Source organism: Hemitrygon akajei, chromosome 7, assembly GCF_048418815.1.
Source record: "Hemitrygon akajei chromosome 7, sHemAka1.3, whole genome shotgun sequence".
NCBI lineage: Eukaryota > Metazoa > Chordata > Chondrichthyes > Myliobatiformes > Dasyatidae > Hemitrygon > Hemitrygon akajei.
The window spans coordinates 176,159,188-176,184,696 of NC_133130.1; the positions used below are offsets into that span (position 1 = coordinate 176,159,188).

A 25,509-nucleotide genomic window follows, 5' to 3' on the forward strand; every position below is an offset into this window, starting at 1 on the left:
GTACATTTACTTCACTATTCTTTTTCATTAACTCCAATGAATGGAATGTAATTTCCGGATCAGAGCTGTCAGTCTGATGTTAAATACAAACACTGGCTAAAATGAGAATTTACTACCCTGAAATATTGCAAGGATACAAGTTTTTCCCCTGAAATTCCAATCAAATAACCCGAATTGTCTTTCATTTTCACCCTATCTTCCTTAAAAAAAAGCATCAGCCATGATCATATTGAATGGCAAGGTCGATGGCCTTTTCCTACTCCAATTTTCTTCTGTCCTTTATATAGTTCCATTTGGAAAAATAAATATTTATTCTGTTAAGTGCTGAATTGATAGAGAAAATGGCATTAAGAAAATTTTATTTCCAAAAAAACAACTTAAAAATCAAAATTCAGCTAAATTAAGTCATGTTAACTGAACACTGTGCACAATGGAAAGTAAATACTCAATAAAGTTTTCTTTCTCTCTCTCTCTGCATATTCGGTGTTGGCCTTTTTTAAAAATTGGATTCTATTGGGTTTCTTGCTTTGCGTCTGCCTGTAAAGCAGTCGAATCTCAAGGCTGTATAATTTATGCAAACTTTGATAATAAATGTACTTTCATCCTTTGGTTAGTTGCTAAAAGAAATCAGAAATAAGATGAAGCATTAGCATTCCAAACTGATAAACTAAACCCATGATTCGCATTCTTTTAGAATTTATTCCACACTAGCAGCACAAAAGCTTAAAGACTAGTTTAATTTTATTGTTACCAATCAAGAAATGCCTTTTCCACAGAAATTTTTTTTTCTCCATTCCACTGTTAACAACAATACGGCTGCAATGGGAGATCTCAGTGCTACATGGGAGAAAATAAGCTTGATAATTTACTCCAGCAGAATTATTTGCCTGAAGAACAATGTTTAATGGAACATCCACTTCTGACATACTAATGCACTGATAATGAATAATTTGTGCTAATGGGCTCATAATAAGAGCCTGCCTCAAGGATATGCATCCTAGTAAACTTATTTTTTCCATATAAATAAAATATATACGAACATCAATTTGAGGGGTTTAGACATAATCAGCTCCACGGTGCCAAACAAATCAGCCCATCAGTTTGGAATGCTCACACCCCATCTTATCTAGGATTTCATCAACATTGATCTTAAGTGAAAAGAACACAAACAGCAAATGCCAAGTCAAATAATTTGGGTAAAGCAACAAGTTAAATTTACAGTAACTACCACACATCACTTTGACTACAACAGGAATATGAGCTGTGAGGAAGATAAAACAAAGACAGGTTCAGAAGGGCCTCGACTGACTGGATATGGAGAGTATGTTTCTGATGGTGGGGGGATAAGACCAGAGGGCACAGCCTCAGAACAGAGGGTCGTCCTTTTAGAGTGGAGAGGAGGAGGAATTTCTTTAGTGGTGAATCTGTGGAATTCATTGCCACAGGCGACTATGGAAGCCAAGTCATTGGGTATACTTGAGGTAGAAGTTGACTGATTTATATTTCTGGCTAAAGAAATCCCTTCTCATCCATTCAGAAAGAATGCCCTTTTATTCAGAGGTTCAAAGTTCACACACACACACACCCCCTCCAACAGCCCACTGTATAGTACCCTGAAATACTTTTTCTTGTGGGTAATTCACAGTAAATATAAAGAAACAACAGAATCAGTGAAAAACCATACACAAGTAAAGACAACAAAAACATAAGGAAATCTGCAGATACTGAAAATTCAAGCAACACACACAAAATGCTGGTGGAACGCAGCAGGCCAGGCAGCATCTACAGAAAGAAGTACAGTCGACGTTTTGGGCCGAGACCCTTCGTCAGGACTAACTGAAAGAAGAGCTAGTAAGAGATTTGAAAGTGGGAGGGGGAGAGTGAGATCCAAAATGATAGGAGAAGACAGGAGGGGGAGGGACGAAGCTAAGAGCTGGAAAGTTGATTGGCAAAAGGGATACAGAGCTGGAGAAGGGAAAGGATCATGGGACGGGAGGTCTAGGTAGAAAGAAAGAAGCGGGGAAGAGCACCAGAGAGAGATGGAGAACAGGCAAGGAGTGATTGTGAGAGGGACAGAGAGAGAAAAAAGAGAGAAAAGAAAAAAAGGGAATGAATGAATTTATGAATAAATAATTAAATAAGGGGTGGGTAAGAAGGGGAGGGGGGCATTAACTGAAGTTAGAGAAATCAATGTTCATGCCTTCAGGCTGAAGGCTACCCAGACAGAATATAAGGTGTTGTTCCTCCAACTTGAGTGTGGCTTCATCTTGACAGTAGAGGTGGCCATGGATAGACATATCAGAATGGGAATGGGATGTGGAATTAAAACATGTGGCAACTGGGAGATCCTGCTTTCTCTGGCGGACAGAGCATAGGTGTTCAGTGAAACTCTCTCCCACTCTGCCTCGGGTCTCAGCAATATATAGAAGGCCACACCAGCAGCACTGGACACAGTATATCACACCAGCCAACTCACAGGTGAAGTGCCGCCTCACCTGGAAGGACTGTCTGGGGCCCTGAATGGTTTCTCTCTCTGTCCCTCTCACAATCACTCCTTGCCTGCTCTCCATCTCCCTCTGGTACTCCCTCCACCCCTTTCTTTCTTCCTCGGCCTCCCGTCCCATGATCCTTTCCCTTCTCCAGCTGTGTATCCCTTTTGCAAAAAACCACCACAAAGCACATCTTTCCCATCCCCCCTTTCTGCTTTCCGCAGGGATCGCTCCCTACACGACTCCCTTGTCCATTCGTTCCCCCCCCCCCATTCCTTCCCTCCAATCTCCCTCCCAGCACTTATCCTTGTAAGTGGAACACGGGTTACACCTGCCCTTACACTTCCTCGCTCACCACCAATTTTTGTAGGCTTTTCAACTTTAAGGGAATTGGTGTTTCCATACCAGGTAGCAATGCAATCAATCAATATACTCACAACCACATATCTATAGAAGTTTGTCAAAGTTTTAGTTGACATGCCAAACCTTTGCACAAGTAGAGGCACTGCCATGCTTTCTTTGTGCTGCATCCAGGACAGATCCTCTGAAATGCTAACACTGAGAAGTTTAAAGTTGCTGACCCTCTCCACCTCTGATCTCTCACTGAGGGCTAGCTCATGGACTTTCTGTTTCCTCTTCCTGTGGTCAATAATCAGCTCCTTTGTCTTGCTGACATGGAGTAAGAGACTGTTGTTATGACATCACTCATCCAGTTTCAGTCTCTCTTCTAAAAGCTGATTCATCACCACCTTTGATTCGGGCTACATGGTGCCAGCAATGGTGTCATCAGCAAATTTGAATATGGCATTGTAGCTGTGCTTAGCTTCACTGTCATATGTGTAAAGTGAGTAGAGCAGGTGCACACAGCCTGTTGGTGAACCTGTGCTGATAGAGATTGTGGAAGAGATATTGTTGCTAATCTGAACTGACTGAAGTCTTCAAGTGAGGAAATTGAGGATCCAGTTACAAAACGATGTTTTGAGGCCTAGATCTTGGAGGTTATTGATTGGTTTTGAGTGGATGATAGTACTGAATGCAATCTGTAGACAATGAAGAGCATCTTGATGTATGTATCTTAACTGTCCAGATGTTCCAGGGTTGAGTGAAGAACCAATGAAATGGCACCAGCTGTTGACCTGTTGCTCTCATAAGCAAATTGGAGTGGATCTCAGTCATTGCTCCGGCAGGGTTTGATATGTTTCATCACCAACCTCTGAAAGCACTTCATCACAGTGGATGTAAATGCTTCTGGGTGACAGTCACTGAGGCAAGTTACAATGTTCTTCTTAGAGACAGGTATAATGATGCCTACTTAAAGCACGTAGGTACCTCAGACTGTCGAAGTGAGAGGTTAAAGATCTCAGTGACTACTCCAACCAGTTGATCAGCACAGGTCTTTAGCCACATGTTTTCCATTGGTTTACCCTCCTGAAGAATGCTCTCATGTTAGCCTCAGAGACTGAAATCACAGGATTGTCATGGGCTGTGGGAGTTGGTAAAGGTGCCTCCATGTTTTGTCATTCAAAGCAAGCACAAAAGACAGAGCTCATCTAGGAGCAAAACCTTGTTTTCACATGTGTTGCTTGGTTTTACTTTGTAGGTGATAGGATTCAAGCCCTGCCACATGCGTCGAACATCCTTCTGTGATTCCAGTTTGGTCCGGAATTGACATTTTGCATGTGAGATGGTTTTCCAGAGGTTGTACTTGAACCTCTTTTATTTTACTTGGTCGCTAGACCTGAATGCCAATGATTTGGCCCTCAGCAGATTGCAGATTTCAGGGCTTCGGGTGGGGAATGACTCACTGATTCTGTGGGGACACACTTGTCCATGACTGGCATTATACAGCCAGTGACAACCGTGGTGTATTCGTTCAGATCCTCTGAGGAGTCCTCGAACATGGCCCAGTCTATTGATTCAAAGAAGTCCCATAGCCACTCCTCTACCTCCCATGACTACTGCTTCCTTGTCTTTCCTTCTTGAGGCTTGCTCTTTAGTCTCCACCTCTATGGAGATAGTCCCGCTTGGTGGCGCAATAATATCAGCGCCGGACTCCGGGGCAAAGGTTCCCAAGTTCGAATCTAAGTCGGATTGAGCATCGAGCTAGCAACTCGGCCTCGTAAAAACAAGACTAGCTCACTACGGAAACACCATCATGACCGTGCCCCGATAACTCCACTGTCGAGTTAAGGGCTATTCTTCTTCTCTTCTTCTATGCAGACAGGAAGAGGACAGCCAAATGGTCAGTTTTCCAAAATGTGTTCTAGAGATGGAACGAAGACACTCCTTATGGTGGTATAGCAGTGGTCAAGTGTTTCTGGGCCCTTGGTGCTGCATGTGATATGTTGATGATAGTTGGGCAGAGATTTCATCAAGTAAGCTTGACTGAAGTCCCTAGCGATGATCTGAAAGAGCAGGCTGTTTCTTGTTTGCTAATCGCGGCATTCAATACATCAAGTGCCTGCTTAACATCAATCTTTGCCATTATATTAACTACAATATGAAGATCACAGAGGAAACTCAATAAGTAGAATGGATGGCACTTGATCATTAGGTGTTCCAGGTCGGGGGAACAAGAGTAGGACAAGACCATTATGTCCAAGCGCTATAAAGACCTTACAATGAAGCACAGACCCCACCTTTAGCCCTCTTCGAATAAGCAATCCAGTCTGATCACTAAATCCAGCGTGTCTGAGGTGAGGCATATTTCTGTGAAACAGAGAACACAGCAATTCCTCATTTCCCTCCAATACAGCAATCTTGCCCTCATCTCCAAAGACAGCACATTTGTAAACAAGGATGAGGAAGTTTTGCACTTCGTTGTTTTAGTCTGGTTTGGAGTCCTCCCCTCCTCCAGCCATTGCAATGTACCCTAGTCTGCTTATAGTTGCTGTACCTGCATTCCTGAAAGTTGAGTCTGCTGAGTCCTTCAGGAGATTGTAAAATTGCTAGTTTGTTAAGACAGTGTAAAAATGCATTACTTAAAGGGAAAACAGAGGCTTCAGATTGCAGCAATAGTCGTTCAGGAAAGGTATATCTAGAAGTTTTGTGAGCAGCCCACAAGAAGTTGCCATGTATCACAAGTGCCATCTCTGGTCCTGGACTCTTCCACTGGAAGCATATACTCTTTCCAGGCCTTTCAATATTCAATAGGTTTCGATGAGATCCCTCCCTCACCCTTCTAAACTCCGGCAAGTACAGGCTCAGAGCCATCAAACGCTCCTCAAACATTAACCATCACTGGGATCCTTCTCCTCTGAACACTCTCCAATGCCAGCACATCTTTCCTGATATACGCAGCCCAAAGCTGCTCACGATACTCTGAGCCTGACCAACACCATATGAAGCCTTGGAAGCAGTATACTGGTGTACCCTAGAACACTTAGAGGTGATCTCATTGCAACAGATATGTTCTAAAAGGTACTGGTAAAATTGCCCCAGGAAACTATTTAACTAAGGGAACAATGTCAGAGTAAAGATTAGCTATTAAGGATCAGCAGGTTGTAAATCTTTGGAATTAACCATTCCCAGAGATAAACATGACTAATCATGGAGTACACTAATGATTTTAACAGATAAAACTTTAAGAAATAAGGTTTATAGGGATTAGGCAGGATAATGGATGAAATGCAGGTGATGTTCTTGGAGCAGACCCACAATGGTTACTTGATCTACTTATGTGTCTCTATTTTCTTCAATTATGAAAATAAGACATTAACTGCTTGGTAGGTTATTCAAATTAGAAATTTGACCAGTTTAGAATTAATATCAGATTTTATTAAAACCTGACATTGTGTAAGTGGGGAACTAGCATTGTGTTGCTTTCATTTCATATCCCAAACGATAATTGTTTTGGGATATGTAGATCCTCAATCCCTTAATAAATAACTGCTAAAAATTTTAAAGGAGCTCAGTTTAACTAATTTATAGAATAGAAAGGACACCAACAACTAAGAACTTGTAATTTTTTAAAAAATCAATAGGTATAGTTAGCATTTCATCATTGAGTTTTTAATCCCAATCCCCATCCTTATATCTGTCTTGGCAGCAGAAGGCAGTGTGGTTAATATTTTCAGATTTCAAGCGATTTTCACTGTTACTATTCCATATTTTGAAGACCAAACTTACCAACTCTTCAGCTCTGTTATGCAAGTCTGTGATACAGCATTTTCAGATACTTAGTAAAATTGTTCATTGCAATGTTACATCCCATCGTAACAGAGGGAAGCCTAGTGGTTCAGCTGTTGTGGTTTCATAGCTCCAGGCAGTTGGTTCAATCCTGACCTCAGTATGATCTGTGACCATTTCCCACGATTGCATACATCTCCACAGGGTGATCCTGTTTCCTCCCACATCCCAAAAATAGGTTAATTAGCTTTGGTAAATTACTTCTTAATAAAGCTAAGAGGCAAAAGAATCAAAAGGGAGTGGATGGCCATGTAAGAATAAGTAAGTTTAAGGGGTACATTAAAGTAAAGGAGGTGTGGAATGGGTCTGATAGCACTAGTCTGATTGTCAGAATGGATCCAATGGGTTAAATGGTTTTCCTCTGTTTATGCAAACATGCGATCATTTCTAGACTTGTGCTTCACAATTATCCACCCAAGGAAGATTAGCACACAGGGGTAGCTCACATACAAACTGAGGGTAGTGATAGGAAAAGGAAGATCAAAGCAAGATAGGTAGAAATAGTTAAATAAACCAAAAGTTAATTCAAAGAAGAGCTTTATAATTTTGAAAATGGGAGGAAAATGGTTGAAAACTGAACAAGCAACCGCACGAGGTAGAGATGTAATGGCTGAAAATAAAAATCTATGAAACAAAGAAGATGAAGTGAGGGTAATCAGCCCCGACATCAAGGTACTTACTTATACTTACTGCCCATCACACTGCTGGTGTTTCGGGCAGCAATGAAGGTCCTCCATCTCTGGCGGTGTTCAGAGCTTCCTTCATCTTTTCAGTAGCTTCCTCTCGGCTTTCACTACTGTCAGTCATGCAAGTCCCAGGTGGAGAATCAGGAAAACTGTTGCACTCAGACGTAGAAGGATTCTTCATTGCTGTATCTGTTACGATTCTGTTTTACCAGCAAGGTGGCACTTGATAAAATTTTGCATCAAGAAACCCAGGCTAAACTGGAGTCGGTAGGAATCAGGGTGGTTGGAATTGTATCTAGCACAAGGAAGAAACTTGGAGGTCTATCATCTCAGCCGCAGGACATCTATCTCGGAGTTCCTCAGGGTAGTCTCCTAGGCCCAGCCATCTTCAACTGCCTCATCAATGACCTTCTAACATTTGTAATGTCAGGAGTATGGATGTTTGTTGATGATTGTACAATGTTCAACACCTTCAGACTCTTTAGGTAATGAAGCAGTCCACAACCAAATGCATCAGAGCCAGAGGACAACATCCGTGCCTGAGCTAATAAGTGGCAAGTAACATTTGTGCCAGACAAATGCCGGTCAATGACTGTCTCCAACAAGAGAAAATCCAGCTATTAGTTCTGACATTCAATGGCATTACCATCACTGAAACTCTGCTGCTAATATCTTGGGTTACCACTGACCAGAACCTGAAATGGAGTAGCCAAATAGATAACATAGTTACAAGGGCAGGACAGAAACTAGGGATCCTGCACAGCCAGCTCATTGCCAAATTTCCCAAAACCTGTCCACTGCCCACAAGACTCGTTAGAAGTATGATGGAACTCTTGTCTGGCTTCACCAACACTCAAGAAGCTCAGCACCATACAGAACAAAGATGCTAATTTTATAGGCACACTATCCTTAACTATTCACTCACTCCAGCACCAACACACAGTAGCAGTAATTTGCTCCATTTAAGAATGCACTGCAGTAACTTGCCTAGAATCCATAGACAGCATTTTCCAAATCCAAGAACTCTTAACAGCAGGAAGAAAAAGGGCAGCAAAAGCATTGACAGCATCACCACCTTGAAGTTGCCCTCCAAGTCACACATCATCCTGACTTGCAAATATAGCACCGTTCCTTCATCATCTCTGGGTCAAAATCCTGGAACAGCACTGTCAGACTGCAATGGTTCAAGGCGGCAGCTCACCACCACCTTCTTAACTGCAACTAGGATAGACAATTAAATGCTGGCTCAGCAGAAGAGAAGCAACATAGGCAGAAACAGAAAAATAAAAGGCAGGAGGAGATTTATGTTTAAGATGGAGAAAAATAGCAAAATTAATTCAAAGGATCATGAAGTTGAACTTGGTGAAAATGGGGTAGTGCCATTTTGGGCAAGATTGAAGGCAGCAACATTTTGATTAAGCTGGAAAATGTAAAAAGTTTAGTCATATCAACCACCAAAGCATATTATCATTGTGTACCTGAATCAGAAGTATTTGTGTTCAAGACTGACATTCAAATACTACCGTGACACAATGCTACAGTGTCAGGTGTGCTACCTTTTGGTTAAATTGAAATTACATGCTATCTGAAGATTTCGAGGTACTATTTGTTCACGATCAGGATAGCTCAGTCAGTTTCCAGAACACCTTCCATTAAGTTATTTTTGTGATTTATCTCATGACTATATATGAGGGAAATCATTATTTGTAAAGTGGTTCCCGCCTTCCCTTGTATTACACTTACTTCACAGCTATTTAATTGGATACAGAGCATGCTGGGAAGGTACAGGGTAAAAGTTGCTTTATTTTGAGGCATGGAATTTAAAGTTCAGACGTCAAGTCTCAAGATACTGGTGAACTTATCTGAGGGTTTTGTAAAGATGGAGGATTTCAGAAGCAATTCTAACCGTTGATCTTTTGTGCTATAATCATTTCCCTCTTTCCCTGGAATGCATTATTGATCATTCTGTGTTACATTTAATACCAACACCATCAAGGTCGAAGTTAAAGTCACAGTGTAAAATACAGAGTATGCATTCCAACCTGACTCTTACAAAAACCGCATCTGAAAGAGCAAATCCAGCTATTCCTGACCCTGGAAAGGTGGCCTTCTCACTGCCGAGTCAGCTAATGAGCTGAATTTGTATATGAGCCCCGGTGTGAGGGTTACATATAAATAGTTCAGTTAAGTAAACAGTACAAGAATGTAGTGAGGTAGTATTGATGGGTTCAATGTCCATTCAGAAATCAGATAGCAGAGGGGAAGAAGTTGTTCTTGAATCATTGAATGTGTTCCTTCAGGCTTCTGTTCCTCCTTCTTGATGGTGGCAATGAGAACAAGGCATGACCTGGCTGATGGGAGTCCTTAATAGTGGATGTTTTAGAATCTACAACATAAGTGCTGTAGAATATAAGATTTGCCCTCCTCTGACTTATATAAACTTTATATCCTAAAATAGCAGATTAGGGTAAACCTAGAGTTTTTCAATAGTGTTGAGTAATGAGTTTGTAATCACTCTTCTGATAAAATTACATACAAGAGTAAAACAAAAAAAAATGTGGCTTAAGTTTCCCTACAGAAAGAAAAAAACTTGCTTAAGTAATACCCTCATGAAATATGTAGAGCTAGTTCAAGGTCTTGGTAATATTCTTCTCTGATATATTGACATTGGCTGAATACAACCAAGATGCCAAGACATAAAGCATTTTAGCACAACCTCTGTTCACTCGCTATAGATACATCGGTTTAGCTTGCACAGCCTCTGGCGAAAAAAAAAACTCCCTTTTAAAATACCTTGTTAGAGTGGCATGGATCTTTATACAGGATATGATACACCCAAATTAACAACATTCAAAATATTCTATCAACAGAACTGGAAAGCATTCATGCATGAGATGATTTATGAAGATTTTCTTGTAAAATTGATGCAGTTTTGCATTAAACAATTTTAATACAAAATTAAATTTCATGTGGAACAGTGTTTATGTAAATGGTCGGAGAAAGTCAGTCTCATTTCCATTGGAATACATAAATATTTAAAATGCTACACATAGTGTGTTCAGAATCAGAAACTGCAGCAAAAATAAATGGAGCACTGAATTAAATTGGGAATTGTTATTCCACATTCAAAGTTATGGGACAGCCAAATAGTTCAAGGAAAAGTCATTTCTGCACCCCTGAAGCAAAAATTCCTAAAGGTGCATCACCTGAAAACAGTACATTAAGACACCCACTATCAAGGCTGTGCTCTCTTCTCGCTAAGGAGGTACAGGAGCTGTAGGTCCTACAGCACCAGGTTCAAACATATTCTTTCCTTTCAGTCATAAGGCTCCTGAACAGTATGAATAACTTCACTCACCTCAACTCTGAACTCATTCAATAACCTACAGACTCACTTTCAAAGACAATACAACGCATGTTCTCAATACTTATTTATTGATTGTTAGTTTTTTTGTATTTGCACAGTTTGTCTTCTTTTGCAAATTGGTTGTTTTGTCAGTCTTTGTGTGTGGTTTTTCATTGATTCTATTGTATTTTTGTTCTACTGTGAATGCCTGCAAGAAAATGAGTCTCAAAGTAGTATATGGTGACATTCATGTATTTTGTTCATAAATTTATTTTGAACTTTCAACACCCTCTGAGAGAAGTCAGTAAAATCTATACAGTCCAATATTTCAAATTAAACTAAGGCTCCAAAGTTACACAACAACATTTTTCAATTCCATTATGATTTTATTGGCTTTACTGATGGTGGGAAAGTTCTCTGCAGAAAAGCTAGAGAAATACTATTTTGAGAGGGAAAAAAAAGCAAGGCTACTTACAAAATTCCACCCAAAGCATAATAATTGAAGTCAAAATTAACATCTCTTTTGCAATGATTAACGACAAACCAATTATACTTAGAAAGTGCTTCCAAGGCTTAATTAGAGGCACAAACAATTGCTTCTATCTGCTTCAATGTATTTGACTTTGGACCTCTCTCCAACCAGCAGCAGGTGGATAAAGTAAAACAGCATACATCACTGAGTTTCATCTCCAGAAATGTGACTGTTATCCACTTGAATCAGTTAAAAGAGAATGGAGATCGTCCTTGACCTGGAGAAGCACCTTCTGTGATAAATCCAAGCCAAGTCATCATGAAACAATCACAAATAAATCCCAACAGACAAAGCCGGGCTTCGACTAAGAACACTCAATTATTTGCACTCATGAAAAGGCTGTTAGGAACAGGTTGGTTGAGGTCAAACTGACAGCAAGCACACCGTCAAAAAGGCTTTTCAGTTTTGGGAAATAAAACAAATAATCTTTAATGTGGTTCGATATGCTTTGGATGTTCAACTTATGACTTCAAATTGCTCTAACTCTATATATAAACTTCAGTTAAAGGACTGCAGACTCCAGTACTTTATCATGGCATCAACATACTCTGGAATAACACTATCCACTTGAAGACTGATACAACAGTACAGGAGAGGGATGGGCTCCGCCAGGTTTCAGATGCCCAAGACACACCGTATAATGAGCAATCACCAAAAAAAAGATTGGTGCAAAAAGCTTGTCATGACGGCGCCCCGATGACTCCACCAGGAGTTAAGGGCAAACACACACACACACAAACACAACAGTACAGCTGGGTGCTTCAGGATTAAAATTTTTTTATAAAACTCACACTATCTACATTATAATTGTTTGCATTTTAGTTCAAGTCACTCAAAAGTAACGTATTAAGAATCAAAAAACAATCATACGCTTAAAATAGCTACAGGTTAAAATAGAACGGTCACCATTTGTCACTCATTTATTGATCCACTTATACCTTGTCTTTTACTCGTAGTGATTTACAAAGCTGCTTTGTCACCAGCACTATTCTTGTAATTGATAGGGTGTTCTCAGGCCCATTTATATATAACATTCCCATAGCTCCGTTTAAAATTGGAACATTAGCTGTAGGAACAGCAGAAAGCCACACTCAAAACACTTTTTAAAAAGACATTTCAATTAAGGGGAAATAAAACACAAACATATTGCTTGCCCATTCAATAAGATCACAGCTGATGTGTAGCACAAGCTCACATCTTCAGAATGCTATTACCCTATCCCACATCCTGTCACCATGCTCTGGCTGCACTTATCATAAAAAAATTCGCTGACTGGAAGATGACTTTTTTAAAAAGGCAAGTTTATTCAATTTTTGATGGAGGGTGGATTGGTTGTGGGCGGGTGGGGAGGGATGATTTGGTTGCCACCAGCAATTTGCTGTCTATTCCTAACTTCATTTGAGAAGGTGCTGAAGATTATTCAAAAAGATTCATAATAGGCTGTTTTTATTAATTTTTGATTTAAAATAATTAAACTATTGTATTTCTAATTTATTGGCAATTTCATTATAGAATTGTAGATTCTTCTAATAGCTGAATGTTTTCATAGATTTATTCATTTTAATTTACAATTTCCAGTAATTTATCTTTGCATTGTACTGCTGCCACAAAAACAACAAATTTCACAATATGCAAGTCAAAGATAATAAATGTTATTCTGATTCTAAATCTGATTTGGAATTAGAATTACATGCTAACAGCAAAGGAATGGGAAAAATGCAAGCAAGATTAAAACATTGCAATGCAAATTTTAAGATACTAAAGGCAAAAATTTGAAAACAAAGTGATTGAATCTATCATCAGTTTGCAGGTCTAGTACCTTATACATTAAGAAACAATGTTTGAAATATAACACCAACAGACGCATTGTCAAATATCACAGTGAATTCCGAAATTCACTGCTGAATTATTACACTACAAAAAGATTGGGAAATAACAATACACCTACAATCACAAATTGGGGTCTGTTTTATGCAATATTGAAAATATAGGAGTATGTCATAAGCTTTGTTGATGTGGTTTACCACATGTGATCATGGTATTGCATCAAAATTGGCTACGGTACAATAATGTAGCCCTTGCTTAACTCTCCTTTCTCCAACAAAATCAGATAAGTACAGTAAAACAGGCCATTGGAGTTTGGGCTAATAATGCTTATCTTGATCTACAATTCCTTGAATTTAACATAGCCCATGCTTAAAATAAACACCAGCAACCACCTGTCGTCATGCAAGTGCCCAGACACACTGTGACGGATTCCATGTGCTGTCACTCAACCTCATCAATACTTCGGATAGATTTGTCAGCAGCAATAAATTTTGATTTGTTTGTTAAAAGATGTGCAATTCTTTGTCTGTTACAATTGCATTGAGGAAGCAACAACCAGGACATTTAAATCTTGACACATCTCTGCATTTAAATAAGATGTCCTTAAGCAAGATGGACACTCAAACAGAATGTTTAACATTGAGTGATAAGTTTATATAATCAATACTGTAACGCATTCACTGTAATGGTGACAGAAAGAGAGGGAAAGGTGGGGAAGGGGCTGGGGAGAGAGTGGGGGCCGGCTGAGTGGGAGAGTGAACAAGAGAGAGAGAGAGAGAGGGAAAAGAGGAAAAAAAGAAAAAAGGAGAAAAAGAGAAAAAAATGAGAGAAAAAGAGAAAAAAGTGCCAGTGAGAATGTTCCAGCGAGAATGTTCACATTTAAAGGGAACCAAATGCAGGTGATGACGAGTGTCGCAACTAAATAACTGGATTGATAGAAAAGATCACATTGTTTTGGGTTTCACTTTTGGTCCTTGGTGAATGAGGTCATCTCCAGCAAATTGGCAATATGACATCAGCTGGCTTCATTTTCTCTTGTGAGGGAATAAAGAAATGAGCCAGGCTTACTGTGCTGATTGCAGTAGAATGACCCCATCTGAAAAGTGCACTTGAGGACACAGAATGTGGTCAAGTAGTTGGTAATTAGATGTCGTGGTTTAGTCACTTGTTGTGTTTTGTGTTGTTCTGCCAAGCATTATTGCAGACTGACCCCACCACACTATACATTTCAATGTACAAATAAATAAATCAGAATCTTAGTCTGATTAGTTTATTGAATATGAATAATTAAAACAAAACTCTATTTCATCTCCTTTGCCCCTTTAAATACACAAATACCTAGAAAAAAAATCAGTATCCAACAGAATATATCTATCGAAGCTTGCGTTACAAGAAAAACAAGCAGAGATGGTATTGAAGTGAGGATAACAGAAACAATTGCACACACTTTAGGTTGGAAATCAACAATCTGGCTGTCCACAAAATGATATTATTGAAAATAGTCTATTTTGAAGTCATTTAAGTGAAACTTGAACTGAATGTCGAAGCACCAGGACAATTTAGCCAAGCAAATGGTGGCAATCCAGACCAGCTACTGGCTTCACCTCCACACACAGTAGCATGCCGATTTTGTTCCAATTCTCCAGGTCGACCTGAATGACCCCCTACCTCATCCAATCTGGCTTGAACCACCTAGATCTTTATGATCAGCTGGGTTTTTTTTTTTGCTATTTTCACATCTGAAAGGCCAGCAGATGCTTCCATGCAAGCAGAAATGAAGCATGAAGTGCTGCTTTTTGGTAAGTACATTTTCAAGAATACATTATGCCTACAAATCTGGGAAAATTCTATATCTAACTGCATCAGTCGGATGGGTACCACATTTGGACATTAGACCTGCATGTAGGTCTACTGTATAGTTTCTGGGTTCCCCATCAAGCCTGGAATTCTACAAGGCTTAATATTCTCTACAACTGTAAAACTGCAATGGATTTGACACATCAGACCCCAGAAGCCGAAAACTACAGTGTGACTGGGGATTTCATTTTCAAATAAATATATTTGGGTCATTTACTTTTAATATTAAAGGTCTGTAAACTGATAGGCAGCATAAATAACATGCTTTAAGAGGAGGTATCATTGTTATTGCTCCGATTCTATACTTGCACATTTTATTGGCTTATTAAATTGCAGTTTAAAGTTTATGGAAAAGGCAGGAGGCCAAAATACTTACCATTGTAAAAAATAATTGCAGCTAGATGAAAAGGGAACATCTGTCACCAACCTTGGCATGGACTGTAATTGTCTTTCTAAAGACCAGTGCTGCATTTTTTCCCCCGTTTGTCATTTTAACAGACAGAGAGCATGTGCAACACAGACTAGGGCTAGTGAGATTCAATCTCACAGATGTGATTTATACTAACTTGTAAATCACGCGTTATCAAGCAATATTTAAGAAATTACATAAATGCCACCCACAACATCAATCCTAGTGCGAAGATCCAACGATTAATACAAAGAAAATAATGTGGCAACCAGCTTCATTTATTAATTTTCTAGTTAAGTAACAAACCCTTCATGCATGGCTGTAGAATATTCACTTTTCTCCAAACGCTAGCCGAGCACAACACAAATGTATTAAAGTTAAATATCTAAGTCACCCCACCCCATTTCTATTCCGCAAATTGATGTCAATGGTTTAAATCTATAACAAGGCTTTGTCCCGTAGTTAACGGAAAATATGGTGAATGACTTCTTCAGTATGGAAAGATGTACGCCATTTGAAGGAAACAGATGGCTAATTAATGCTATTTTTTAAAGCAGATTGGAAAATTGATAGGATGGTTTGGCGGACACGAATGTGTGGTCCCGGCTGGTTCAAGGGGTACAGCGGTACATCGCACCATCAATTAATACACCCAAACTACAGACTGAATAGTCAATTGATATGCACGGTACCTTACTATTCATTATGTCTCTACAGAGACAACATCAAATTTGATCGCCACTAATCTACTAAAATTGTCGCCAGATTCCTCGATCGTCCCTCCAAAAAGACACACGGCGAATTAACGTCGCGCTAGGCACCGACAGGTGACAGACCGAGCAACTCTTCCACACCTATGTGCTCAGATACCTGAATTTTCAGGGCGAAATGTCGGCTATCGATGAATAATGTTTAGTCGCCCTTTCATTGCAAGCACAACTTCTCATATTAACTACTGGCCAAAGTTCAAACAGAATAGATTAATGGAAAGCTAATCGCAATGGTAACAGATTTTTAAAGAAAACGTATTGAAAGAGAACAATAGCCTGGCGACCAGCTGTATTTATTCTTCCAAAACATACTAAACTGCAGAGTTATATTTTTAAAAAAAACCACTTGTTCAAATGATTAATTCTTTCCAAAAATAAAACTCTGCAAAAGAAGCTCATCACAGGGAGAACAGAACCAAATACCACAATAAAGGCATGCCTCGTTTCACAGGAAGAAAATGTGGGAGCAATCAAACTGGAAACGGCATTTTCAATCCCGCTGTTGGAACATTTGGGCTGAATTCTCAGCAGCTGTATAAAACCATTACAACATCGCGAAGGAAGGCAGTAATTGGGCAACACGTCCGCTAGAAAGATATTTGTTTCTGCGAAGATAATCGTGCAGCGGTGGCAGTAAAGGGTTTGAGGGCGGGGTGAAATATCATAGGGCGCTCTTACCTTTCATCCTCCACGCTCCTAAATCCAGGTAAAATGTGGCGGAAGCTGCTGTTCCTGTCGAGCTTGGGCTGGCTCTTTGTCCTCTTGATGGAGCCTTTCAGTCGACGGCTCAGGAAGCCCTGTTGGCAGATGACAAGAGAAGAGACTGTTGAAGCACTTCCGTCCGAGTGAAAGTCTGCGACTGGCCCGCACAGTCGCCGCTGTGAGCAGCGCGCATCGTCAGCGCCGCTGCACATTGGCACATCGCAGGGCTGGGAGTAGTGGGAACGGCAGCTCGGCGTTCAGAGCACACTCCCTCAGCCTTGGTTGCCTTAGCGACCATTAGCTCTCAGAATAATCATTTTTACCGTTGTAAAAAACCCGCATATTACCTATTCGGCACCTGTGAAACTCTGCATTTTTTGTAACACTACATTCTTACACTTAATAATTGCGATATTTTATCTGCTACTTTTTTTCACGCATACATGGGTGAAAATTGTCCATAAATAGAATTTCACTGCCCAACTTTGCAACTGTCATATAAATGCATCGCTCTTCTTCTGCGCTCCAGGGCGGATCTACAATGAGAACTTACTAAATGACTTCATACAAACAGATTTTTTAAAAAATGAGTTCAATGTTAAAATGCAAACTTTTCTAAAACAGAAGATTAAGTCATATTTCTGTCGTGATTATCTATTGTTGAGAGCAACACTTTAACTCTACCTAAACAACAGAAAAAATAAGTTGGCCTTGAAATTACATCTCCACAAACGATCCGAATTTTATATGCAAATGATGAAAAAAGATTCAGACTTATTAACTTAAATGCCACAGAAAAGTCAGAAATAAAATCAATGTCACCAGGCAACACAACCAAAATTAGTGAACTTGGCAGAAGATTAGCAATTCCATACTGAACTGAATTCCCAGTGAAGGCTTTATCTACATGTAATGACAGATTCATAAAGGTGTGCAACTAACAATGAAAATCAAATCTCTTTTGATGGAAAAAGTTCTTTTTCCAACTTTAAAAGTGACAGTGCTTTAAAAATTAAGAGTATTTTTATAGATGTCTCCGCAAAATATGAAGATTAATTACAAAACACTTTTAAAGAACGTAATAATTAACAATATTTATACTATTAAGATAAATGAGCATCTTTTACATGGTGCAATTTATTTCAATAGTTTTCTGGGGAAAGAATTTATAACCTATATGTATAGTAATAGATCTTTTCAAAGCTTTGAGAAATTTCAATAATTTAGATTGATATGTTTTCAAATATATAATGGATCAGCCATGATGAAATGGCAGAGCAGACTTGATGGGCCAAATGGCCTAATTCTGCTTCTATGCCTCAAGGTCTTATAATGCATATTGTATATTTTAACAGTTTTTGGCCTTTTTCAATAGCATTTGAAATCACTATTACCTTCAGAGTCCGCAGAAGAGCTAAATATTTTCAGATATACGTATTTTATTCAGTGCATGCCTTTTTTAAAGCCTTAATGCTGAAACAGTGAAATCATCTGCAAAAAAAAAGCATTGAAACTTCCAATTTAAACTCTAGGCATTATCTGTTGTTTAATCTGCCAGGTGGTATCTAAAATAAACATAATCTTTATCATATAATTTGTATTATGTGTAAATTTTAATTAACTTCCAATTAATTACCTCATAGAAGCATGTGTTCACAGTAAAATTATGAAGAGTCAATATTTTCTATACAGGAGGTCATGCAGCACCAAGATAGGGAACATGTGGGAAAGGCCGTGAAAGAGGATGGACTAGAAGTTGCTATGGTGGATGTTGGAATCACCTGCATAGTTTTGCATGAAGAGTATTGACAGCCACAAGCCAAACTGAAAACAAAAGGAACGTTATTTACTTATTACACATATTGAGCTACAGCATAGAATAGGCCCTTTTGGCCCTTTGAGCTGCTCAGTAACCCCCCCCCCCCACCCACCCTGCACTAATTTAATCCTACCCTAATCACAGGAAAATTTACAATGACAAATGAACCTACCGACCAGGACTGTGTGAGAGGAAACCCACGTGGTCATGGGGAGAAGATACAAACTCCTTATAGGCAGCGGTTTGGAATTGAACCTGGGTCACCTGCACTGTAAAGCATTGTGCGAACCACTGCAATACCGTGGCACCCCAATAAACTCGACAGCTATATTTACGCGTTATATCGACATTAGATTTCTGACCAGTAGAAAAATGTGAAGAAACACTCAAAAGGAATAATTAGTAGGATCACGGCTGTTCTTCCTTGAATGCGCACATACAAAACTTGGACTTGGAAATTGGAAGTAAGGAGGCAAAATACAGAGGAGATCAATTATGGAAAGGCAGAAAATGGCAATGATATGCAGTGAAGAAACTTACTGAGGAGGATAATTAATAAATGAGAATCAAACTAAAATGATGCTGGAAAACTTAGATAAACATAGAATATAGAACATAGAAATCTATAGCACCTTGCAGGCCCAGTGTTTTGCCAATCATGTCACCTACTCTAGAAACTGCCTACAATTTCCCTACCACTTAGTCCTCTATTCTTCTAAGCCCCATGTACCCATCTAAGTCTCTTAAAAGACCTTATTGTATGTGCCTCTACTACCATCGCTGGCAGTGCATTCCACGCACTCACCACTCTGTGTGACGTCCCCCTTGTACCTACTTCCAAGCACTTTAAAACTATGCCCCCTCATGTTAGCCATTTCAACCCTGGGGAAAAGCCTCTGGCTTTCCATATGATCAATGCCTTTCCTCATTTTATACACTGCTGTCAGGTCACCTCTCATCCTCCATCGCTCCAAGGAGGAAAAGCCAAGTTCACTCAACCTATTCTCATGAGGCATGCTCACCAAACCAGTCAACATATTTGTAAATCTCCTCTGTACTCTTTCCATAGTATCCACATCCTTCATGTAGTGCGGTAACCAGAACTGAACACAGTGCTCCAAGTGGGGCTCTATCTAAGGTCTAATATAGCTGTAACATCACCTCAGGGCTCTTGAACTCAATCCCATGGTTGATGAAGGCCAACACACCATATGCCTTCTTAACAGTGTCAAGCTGTGCAGCAGCTTTGAGTGTCCAATGGACAAGGACCCCAAGATCTCTCTGATCCTCCACACTGCCAGGAGTCTTAACATCATTATAGTCCGTCTTCAAATTTGATCTACCAAAATGAACCACTTCACACTTACCTAGGTTGAGCTCCATCTGCCACTTCTCAGCCCAATCTGCATCCTATCAATGTCCTGCTGTTGCCTCTGACAACCCTCTGGACTATCCTCAACACCCCCAACTTTTGTGTCATCAGCCAACTTACTAACCCACGCTTCTACTTCCTCATCTAAGTCACTTATAAAAATCACAAAGAGGAGGGGTCCCAGAACAGATCCCTGTGGATCACCACTAGTCACTAACCTCCATGCAGAATACAAACCATCTCCAACCACCCTCTGCCTTCTGTGGGCAAGCCAATTCTGGATCCATAAAGAGGGAGCTGAAATACTCAGCAGATGAGACATTGTGGAAAGCAAATCGAAATGGGTTGGTTTGACAACCCTTCAGCCGATCCAGGAAAGAGAGAAAACATGTTTATTTTAAGTTCTGACATTTTCCCTCTTTCCCAGTTGTGATACAGGGTCATCAATCTGGAATAATCAACTCTATTTTTCTTTCCACAGATGCTGCCTCATCTCCTGCACATTTCCTACTTATCACCCTGCAAAGGAAATTCTCCTAAGACATAAGCAAGGCACACTAGCAAGATGAAGGCATTTTAACATTTAAAGTGGGGCCTATATGTGGAGGAGCAAAGGGAAGAAAGATATTTCATTTAGTAAGGTTGGCATTGCAAGCAATTAGGTTGAATTTAAAAGAAGTCCACAAAGTATTGCTGCTCATTTCTATAGAGTACAAAAGCAGGAAATCAAGTTCAAAAGCTTGGATTTTGGAAAAACTTTCCACACGTAAGTAAGTCCAGATCAAGGGAGCATAATGTAAGATAGACATCAATAAGTTAAATAAATAATTAAAATGACTTCTTTTCACAGGATGTTGAGAATATAGACGCAGTAACACATAGCAGACTGCATCGATGTATTTGTGGAATGATTGGTTCATAAGGGGAACTAGAATAAAGGACACCAGGGCAGGAAGGGCAGAGACTGAGAGGGGAGTTGTATGAAGTATGGGAAATATGAAGCAACACACACAAAATGGGAAATATCCTGCTTCTGTAGAACAATTCCACACAGTTCATTGAATTAAGTATTTTGCCTGATGGTTCAAAGGATTTAAGTATAATGAACTGTCTAAAAGCCATTTAACTGATGAGGGGATGACACTTATAAACCCCTTGGACATAATCTTACTAATCTTGATATGTCTACAGAAACTGATTTAATAAGATGTAAATCTTTTCCTCTGTGCAATAAGCACAAAAAATAACTAGAGCAGCAGGCTATTGTACTTTGGTACTGTGTCAGATCCTTAAAATAACTCAATGCTTCATTCCCCTGCTCTTTCCCAAGATAATCATGTCTGAGTTGCACAACTCAGATGTGAATCCTTCCACGCACCACGTTAACCTTTTATCAATTTCAAATATATTTATCTTTCACTAATTAATACGGATTTCAGTTCCTTCACTGGGTTCCATCTACCCTGTCTAAATGACACAGTAGTATAGAGGTTAGCACAACACTTTACAGTACCTGCAACCTGGGTTCAATTCCTGTCTCTGCCTGTAAGGAGTTTGTATGTTCTCCCAATGATTGGGTGGGTTTTCTCTGGGTGTTCCAGTTTCCTCCAACAGTCCAAAGACCTACCAATGGTAGGTTAATTGGTCATTGTAAATTGTTCCGTAATTAGGCTGGGATTAAATCAGTGGGCTGCTGTGCAACATGGCTCGAAGGGCTGGAAGGACCTACTTCACACAGTATCTCAATAAGAAATAAATAAAGTCAGCATTATTTGAGATATTCCACAAGCCTTTACACTCCAAGGATAATCACAGTCTCGCTACTACCTTTTCTGATACAATGCTAGTAATGTCTATGCCTCGTTCTTGGCATTCTTTTAATAAATTGTGCACAGAATGAGACACAAAACCAGCTGAGGCTCAAACACAGCATTGAAGATTCAACATAATGTATGTTTATGTCTCCACTTGTACCACACAGAATTCCATATGCCTTTTAAATGAGTCATTTTAACCTCTCGTCATCTTCAAAAATATGCGCAAGTCAAACTTCACTTGTCTCGGCTCCTGCATCCTTTCAAAATTCTACCCGATATTTTAGAACACATTATCATTCAAGCCAATTTTCTTCCTTAAGCTTCATTTTGTATTTGTGTGCCCAGCCTATTTCATTGCTGAGGTGTAGGACTGTTCTCCCAGTTTATCATGCATCCATGTTCTATGCCATTGACAAACACTGAAATTAATGTTTCTTAAATACAAGCTCATGTCACCAATAAATATCAAATAGACCCGTGGCCTTGATTCCAAACACTGCTCACTTCTTTTCAGTTTGACAAACAACTATTTATTACTACCACCTTTTTAATCAATTTTATGTATATTCACACTGCCGCTTTCTTGTGCTTTGAACTGCTTAACACAACATTCCACTATATCAAATGCTTTTTATTAAACTTTTTGAATTTATCAGTTTATTTATTGAGATACAGCACGGAATAGGCTATGCCGGCCCTTCAAGCTGACGTCCAGCAATCGCCAATTTAACCCTAGCCTAAACATGGGATAATTTACAATGACCAATCAACCTCCCAAAGGTACAGCTTTAGACTGTGTGAGGAAACCAGTGCACCCCGAGGAAACCCACCCATTCCACGGGGAGGATGCACAAATTACTTACAGAAAACGTGGAATTGAACTACATACCACAACACCCTGAGTTGCGATAGCACAGCACTAACCACCACAATTCTGTGGTGCCCAATAACAAAGTAACAAGTGACAGCATCAAGTGGCCATCTTTGCTATTATTTCATAAAATTTGTCAGTCACTCTGCTGTGTTTCCTCCATTGCTACCTTCCAGACTCCCACAAGATTAAAGAAATTTCCTCAACTGCCCTTTCATTTTTGTCTTACACTTTGCCTTCTTAATTACTGACCTCTCTACTAAGCTTTTTCTATTCATTGTAACCCCCTCTAAATTTTATACATGACAATTAAAGTTGGTTCTCAATTGCACCAATTCCAAAGATGGCAACTTATGGCTATACTTTCCTCATAACTAGATTTAAGGCCTGATAGCCCTGAATCCCATTTGCAGTTTCAATAATGTCAAATACGTTATGATATGCGTTCATCAGAACAATATGCAATCTTCCTAGTGTTTTATACAGCCTGCCAAAACATCACTGGTCTATTGGATATGCCACCTAATTGAGCTTATCCAACTTTCCCATTTAGCATTAAATATCTGCGGTCATGAACTTCAAATTCTTCTATGTCCATTACAAGGATGTTGCCGGGACTGAAAGGCCTGATTATATATAAGGAAAGATTGAATAGGTTAGAACTTTATTCCCTCGAACATAAAAGATTGAGGGGAGACTTGACAAAGGTATACAAAATTATGAGGGTTATAGATACAGTAAATGCTTTTTCCACTGAAGTGGGGTGAGATTACAACTAGAGGTCATGGGTTAAAGGTGAAAGGTTTAAGGAGAACATGAGGGGAAACATCTTCACTCAGAGGGTGGGGAGTGGTAGAATGAGTTGCCAGCACAAGAGAAGTTTGGATAGGTACATGGATGGGAGAGCTATGGAGGGCCATGGTCCGAGTGCAAGTCGATGGGACTAGGCAGTTTAAATGGTTCAGCATGGACTAGATGGACCAAAGGGCCTGTTTCTGTGCTGTCGTTTTCTATGGCTGCCAATACTCTAACACTTGTTGGATACTCTCTAGCTTTGATCATTGTTGTTGTTCCTCTGGCGCATCGGGCAGCAACCTTGCTGTTTCCATGAAGTATAAGGAATAAAGTAGATGAGCTTGAGGCTCAGTTGGAAATTGGCAAGTACGATGTTGTGGGAATAATTGAGACATGGCTTCAAGCGGACAGGGCCTGGGAAATGAATATTCAAGGATATACATCCTATCGAAAGGACAGACTGACTGGCAGAGGGGGTGGGGTGGCTCTGTTGGTGAGGAATGATATTCAGTCCCTTGTGAGGGGGGACATAGAATCTGGGGATGTAGAGTCAGTATGGATAGAACTGAGAAATTCTAAGGGTAGAAAGACCCTAATGGGAGTTATCTACAGGCCCCCAAACAGCAGTCTGGATGTAGAGTGTAAGTTGAATGAAGAGTTAAAATTGACATGTCGCAAAGGTAATGATACAGTTGTCATGGGGGATTTCAACATGCAGGTAGACTGGGAGAATCAGAATGGTACTGGACCCCAAGAAAAGGAGTTTGTGGAGTGCCTCCGAGATGGATTCTTAGAACAGCTTGTACTGGAGCCTCCCAGGGAGAAGGCAATTCTAGATTTAGTGTTGTGCAATGAACCAGATTTGATCAGGGACCTTGAGGTAAACGAATCATTAGGAGGTAGTGACCATAATATGATATGTTTTAACCTACAATTTGAGAAGGAGAAGGGAAACTCGGATGTGTCAGTTTTACAGTTGAACAAAGGGAACTATGGAGCTATGAGGGAGGAGCTGGCCAAAGTTCAATGGAACAATACCCTAGCAGGGAAGACAGTGGAACAAAAATGGCAGGTATTTTTGGAAATAATGCAGAAGGTGCAGGATCAGTTCTTTCCAAAGAGTAAGAAAGATCCTAAGGGGAGTAAGGGGCGGCCGTGGCTGACGAGGGAAGTAACGGGCAGTATAAAAATAAAAGAGAAGTATAACATAGCAAAGATGAGCAGGAAACTGGAGGACTGGGAAGCTTTTAAAGAGCAACAGAAGATAACAAAAAAGGCAATACGCCAAGAAAAAAATGAGGTACGAAGGTAAACTAGCCAAGAATATAAAGGAGGATAGTAAAAGCTTCTTTAGGTATGTGAATAGCAAAAAAATAGTTTAGACCAAAATTGGGCCATTGAAGACAGAAACGGGTGAATTTATTATGGGGAACAAGGAAATGGCAGACGAGTTGAACAGGTACTTTGGATCTGTCTTCACTAGGGAAGACACAAACAATCTCCCAGATGTAATAGTGGCCAAAGGAACTAGGGTAAAGGATGAACTGAAGGAAATTTATATTAGGCAAGAAATGGTGTTGGATAGACTGTTGAGTCTGAAGGCTGATAAGTCCCCGGGGACCTGATGGTCTGCATCCCAGGGTACTTAAAGAGGTGGCTCTAGAAATGGTGGACGCATTGGTAATCATTTTCCAATGTTCTATAGATTCAGGAACAGTTCCTGCTGATTGGGGGGTGGCTAATGTTGTCCCACTTTTCAAGAAAGGAGGGAGAGAGAAAACAGGGAATTATAGACCGGTTAGCCTGACGTCAGTGGTGGGAAAGATGCTGGAGTCAATTATAAAAGAGGAAATTACGACACATTTGGATAGCAGTAGAAGGATCAGTCCAAGTCAGCATGGATTTATGAAGGGAAAATCATGCTTGACTAATCTTCTGGAGTTTTTTGAGGATGTAACTATGAAAATGGACAAGGGAGAGCCAGTGGATGTAGTGTACCTGGACTTCTAGAAAGCTTTTGATAAAGTCC

The 25,509-nt window shown here is 39.8% G+C and overlaps 1 protein-coding gene across 7 annotated transcripts in view; it reads right to left on the minus strand.

Moving 5' to 3' along the window:
• LOC140731201 (disabled homolog 2-interacting protein-like) overlaps positions 1–25,509 on the minus strand; it is a 597,104-nt gene that overhangs the window by 225,102 nt on the left and 346,493 nt on the right. For 6 of the 7 annotated variants that reach the window (XM_073052659.1, XM_073052661.1, XM_073052657.1 and 3 more), the window contains one exon: positions 16,783–16,901. In XM_073052659.1, coding sequence (XP_072908760.1) covers positions 16,783–16,901 — 119 coding nt within the window. Of the gene's footprint in view, positions 1–16,782; positions 16,902–18,442; positions 18,516–25,509 lie in introns of those variants that run through there. The other variant, XM_073052665.1, reaches the window with a different exon arrangement.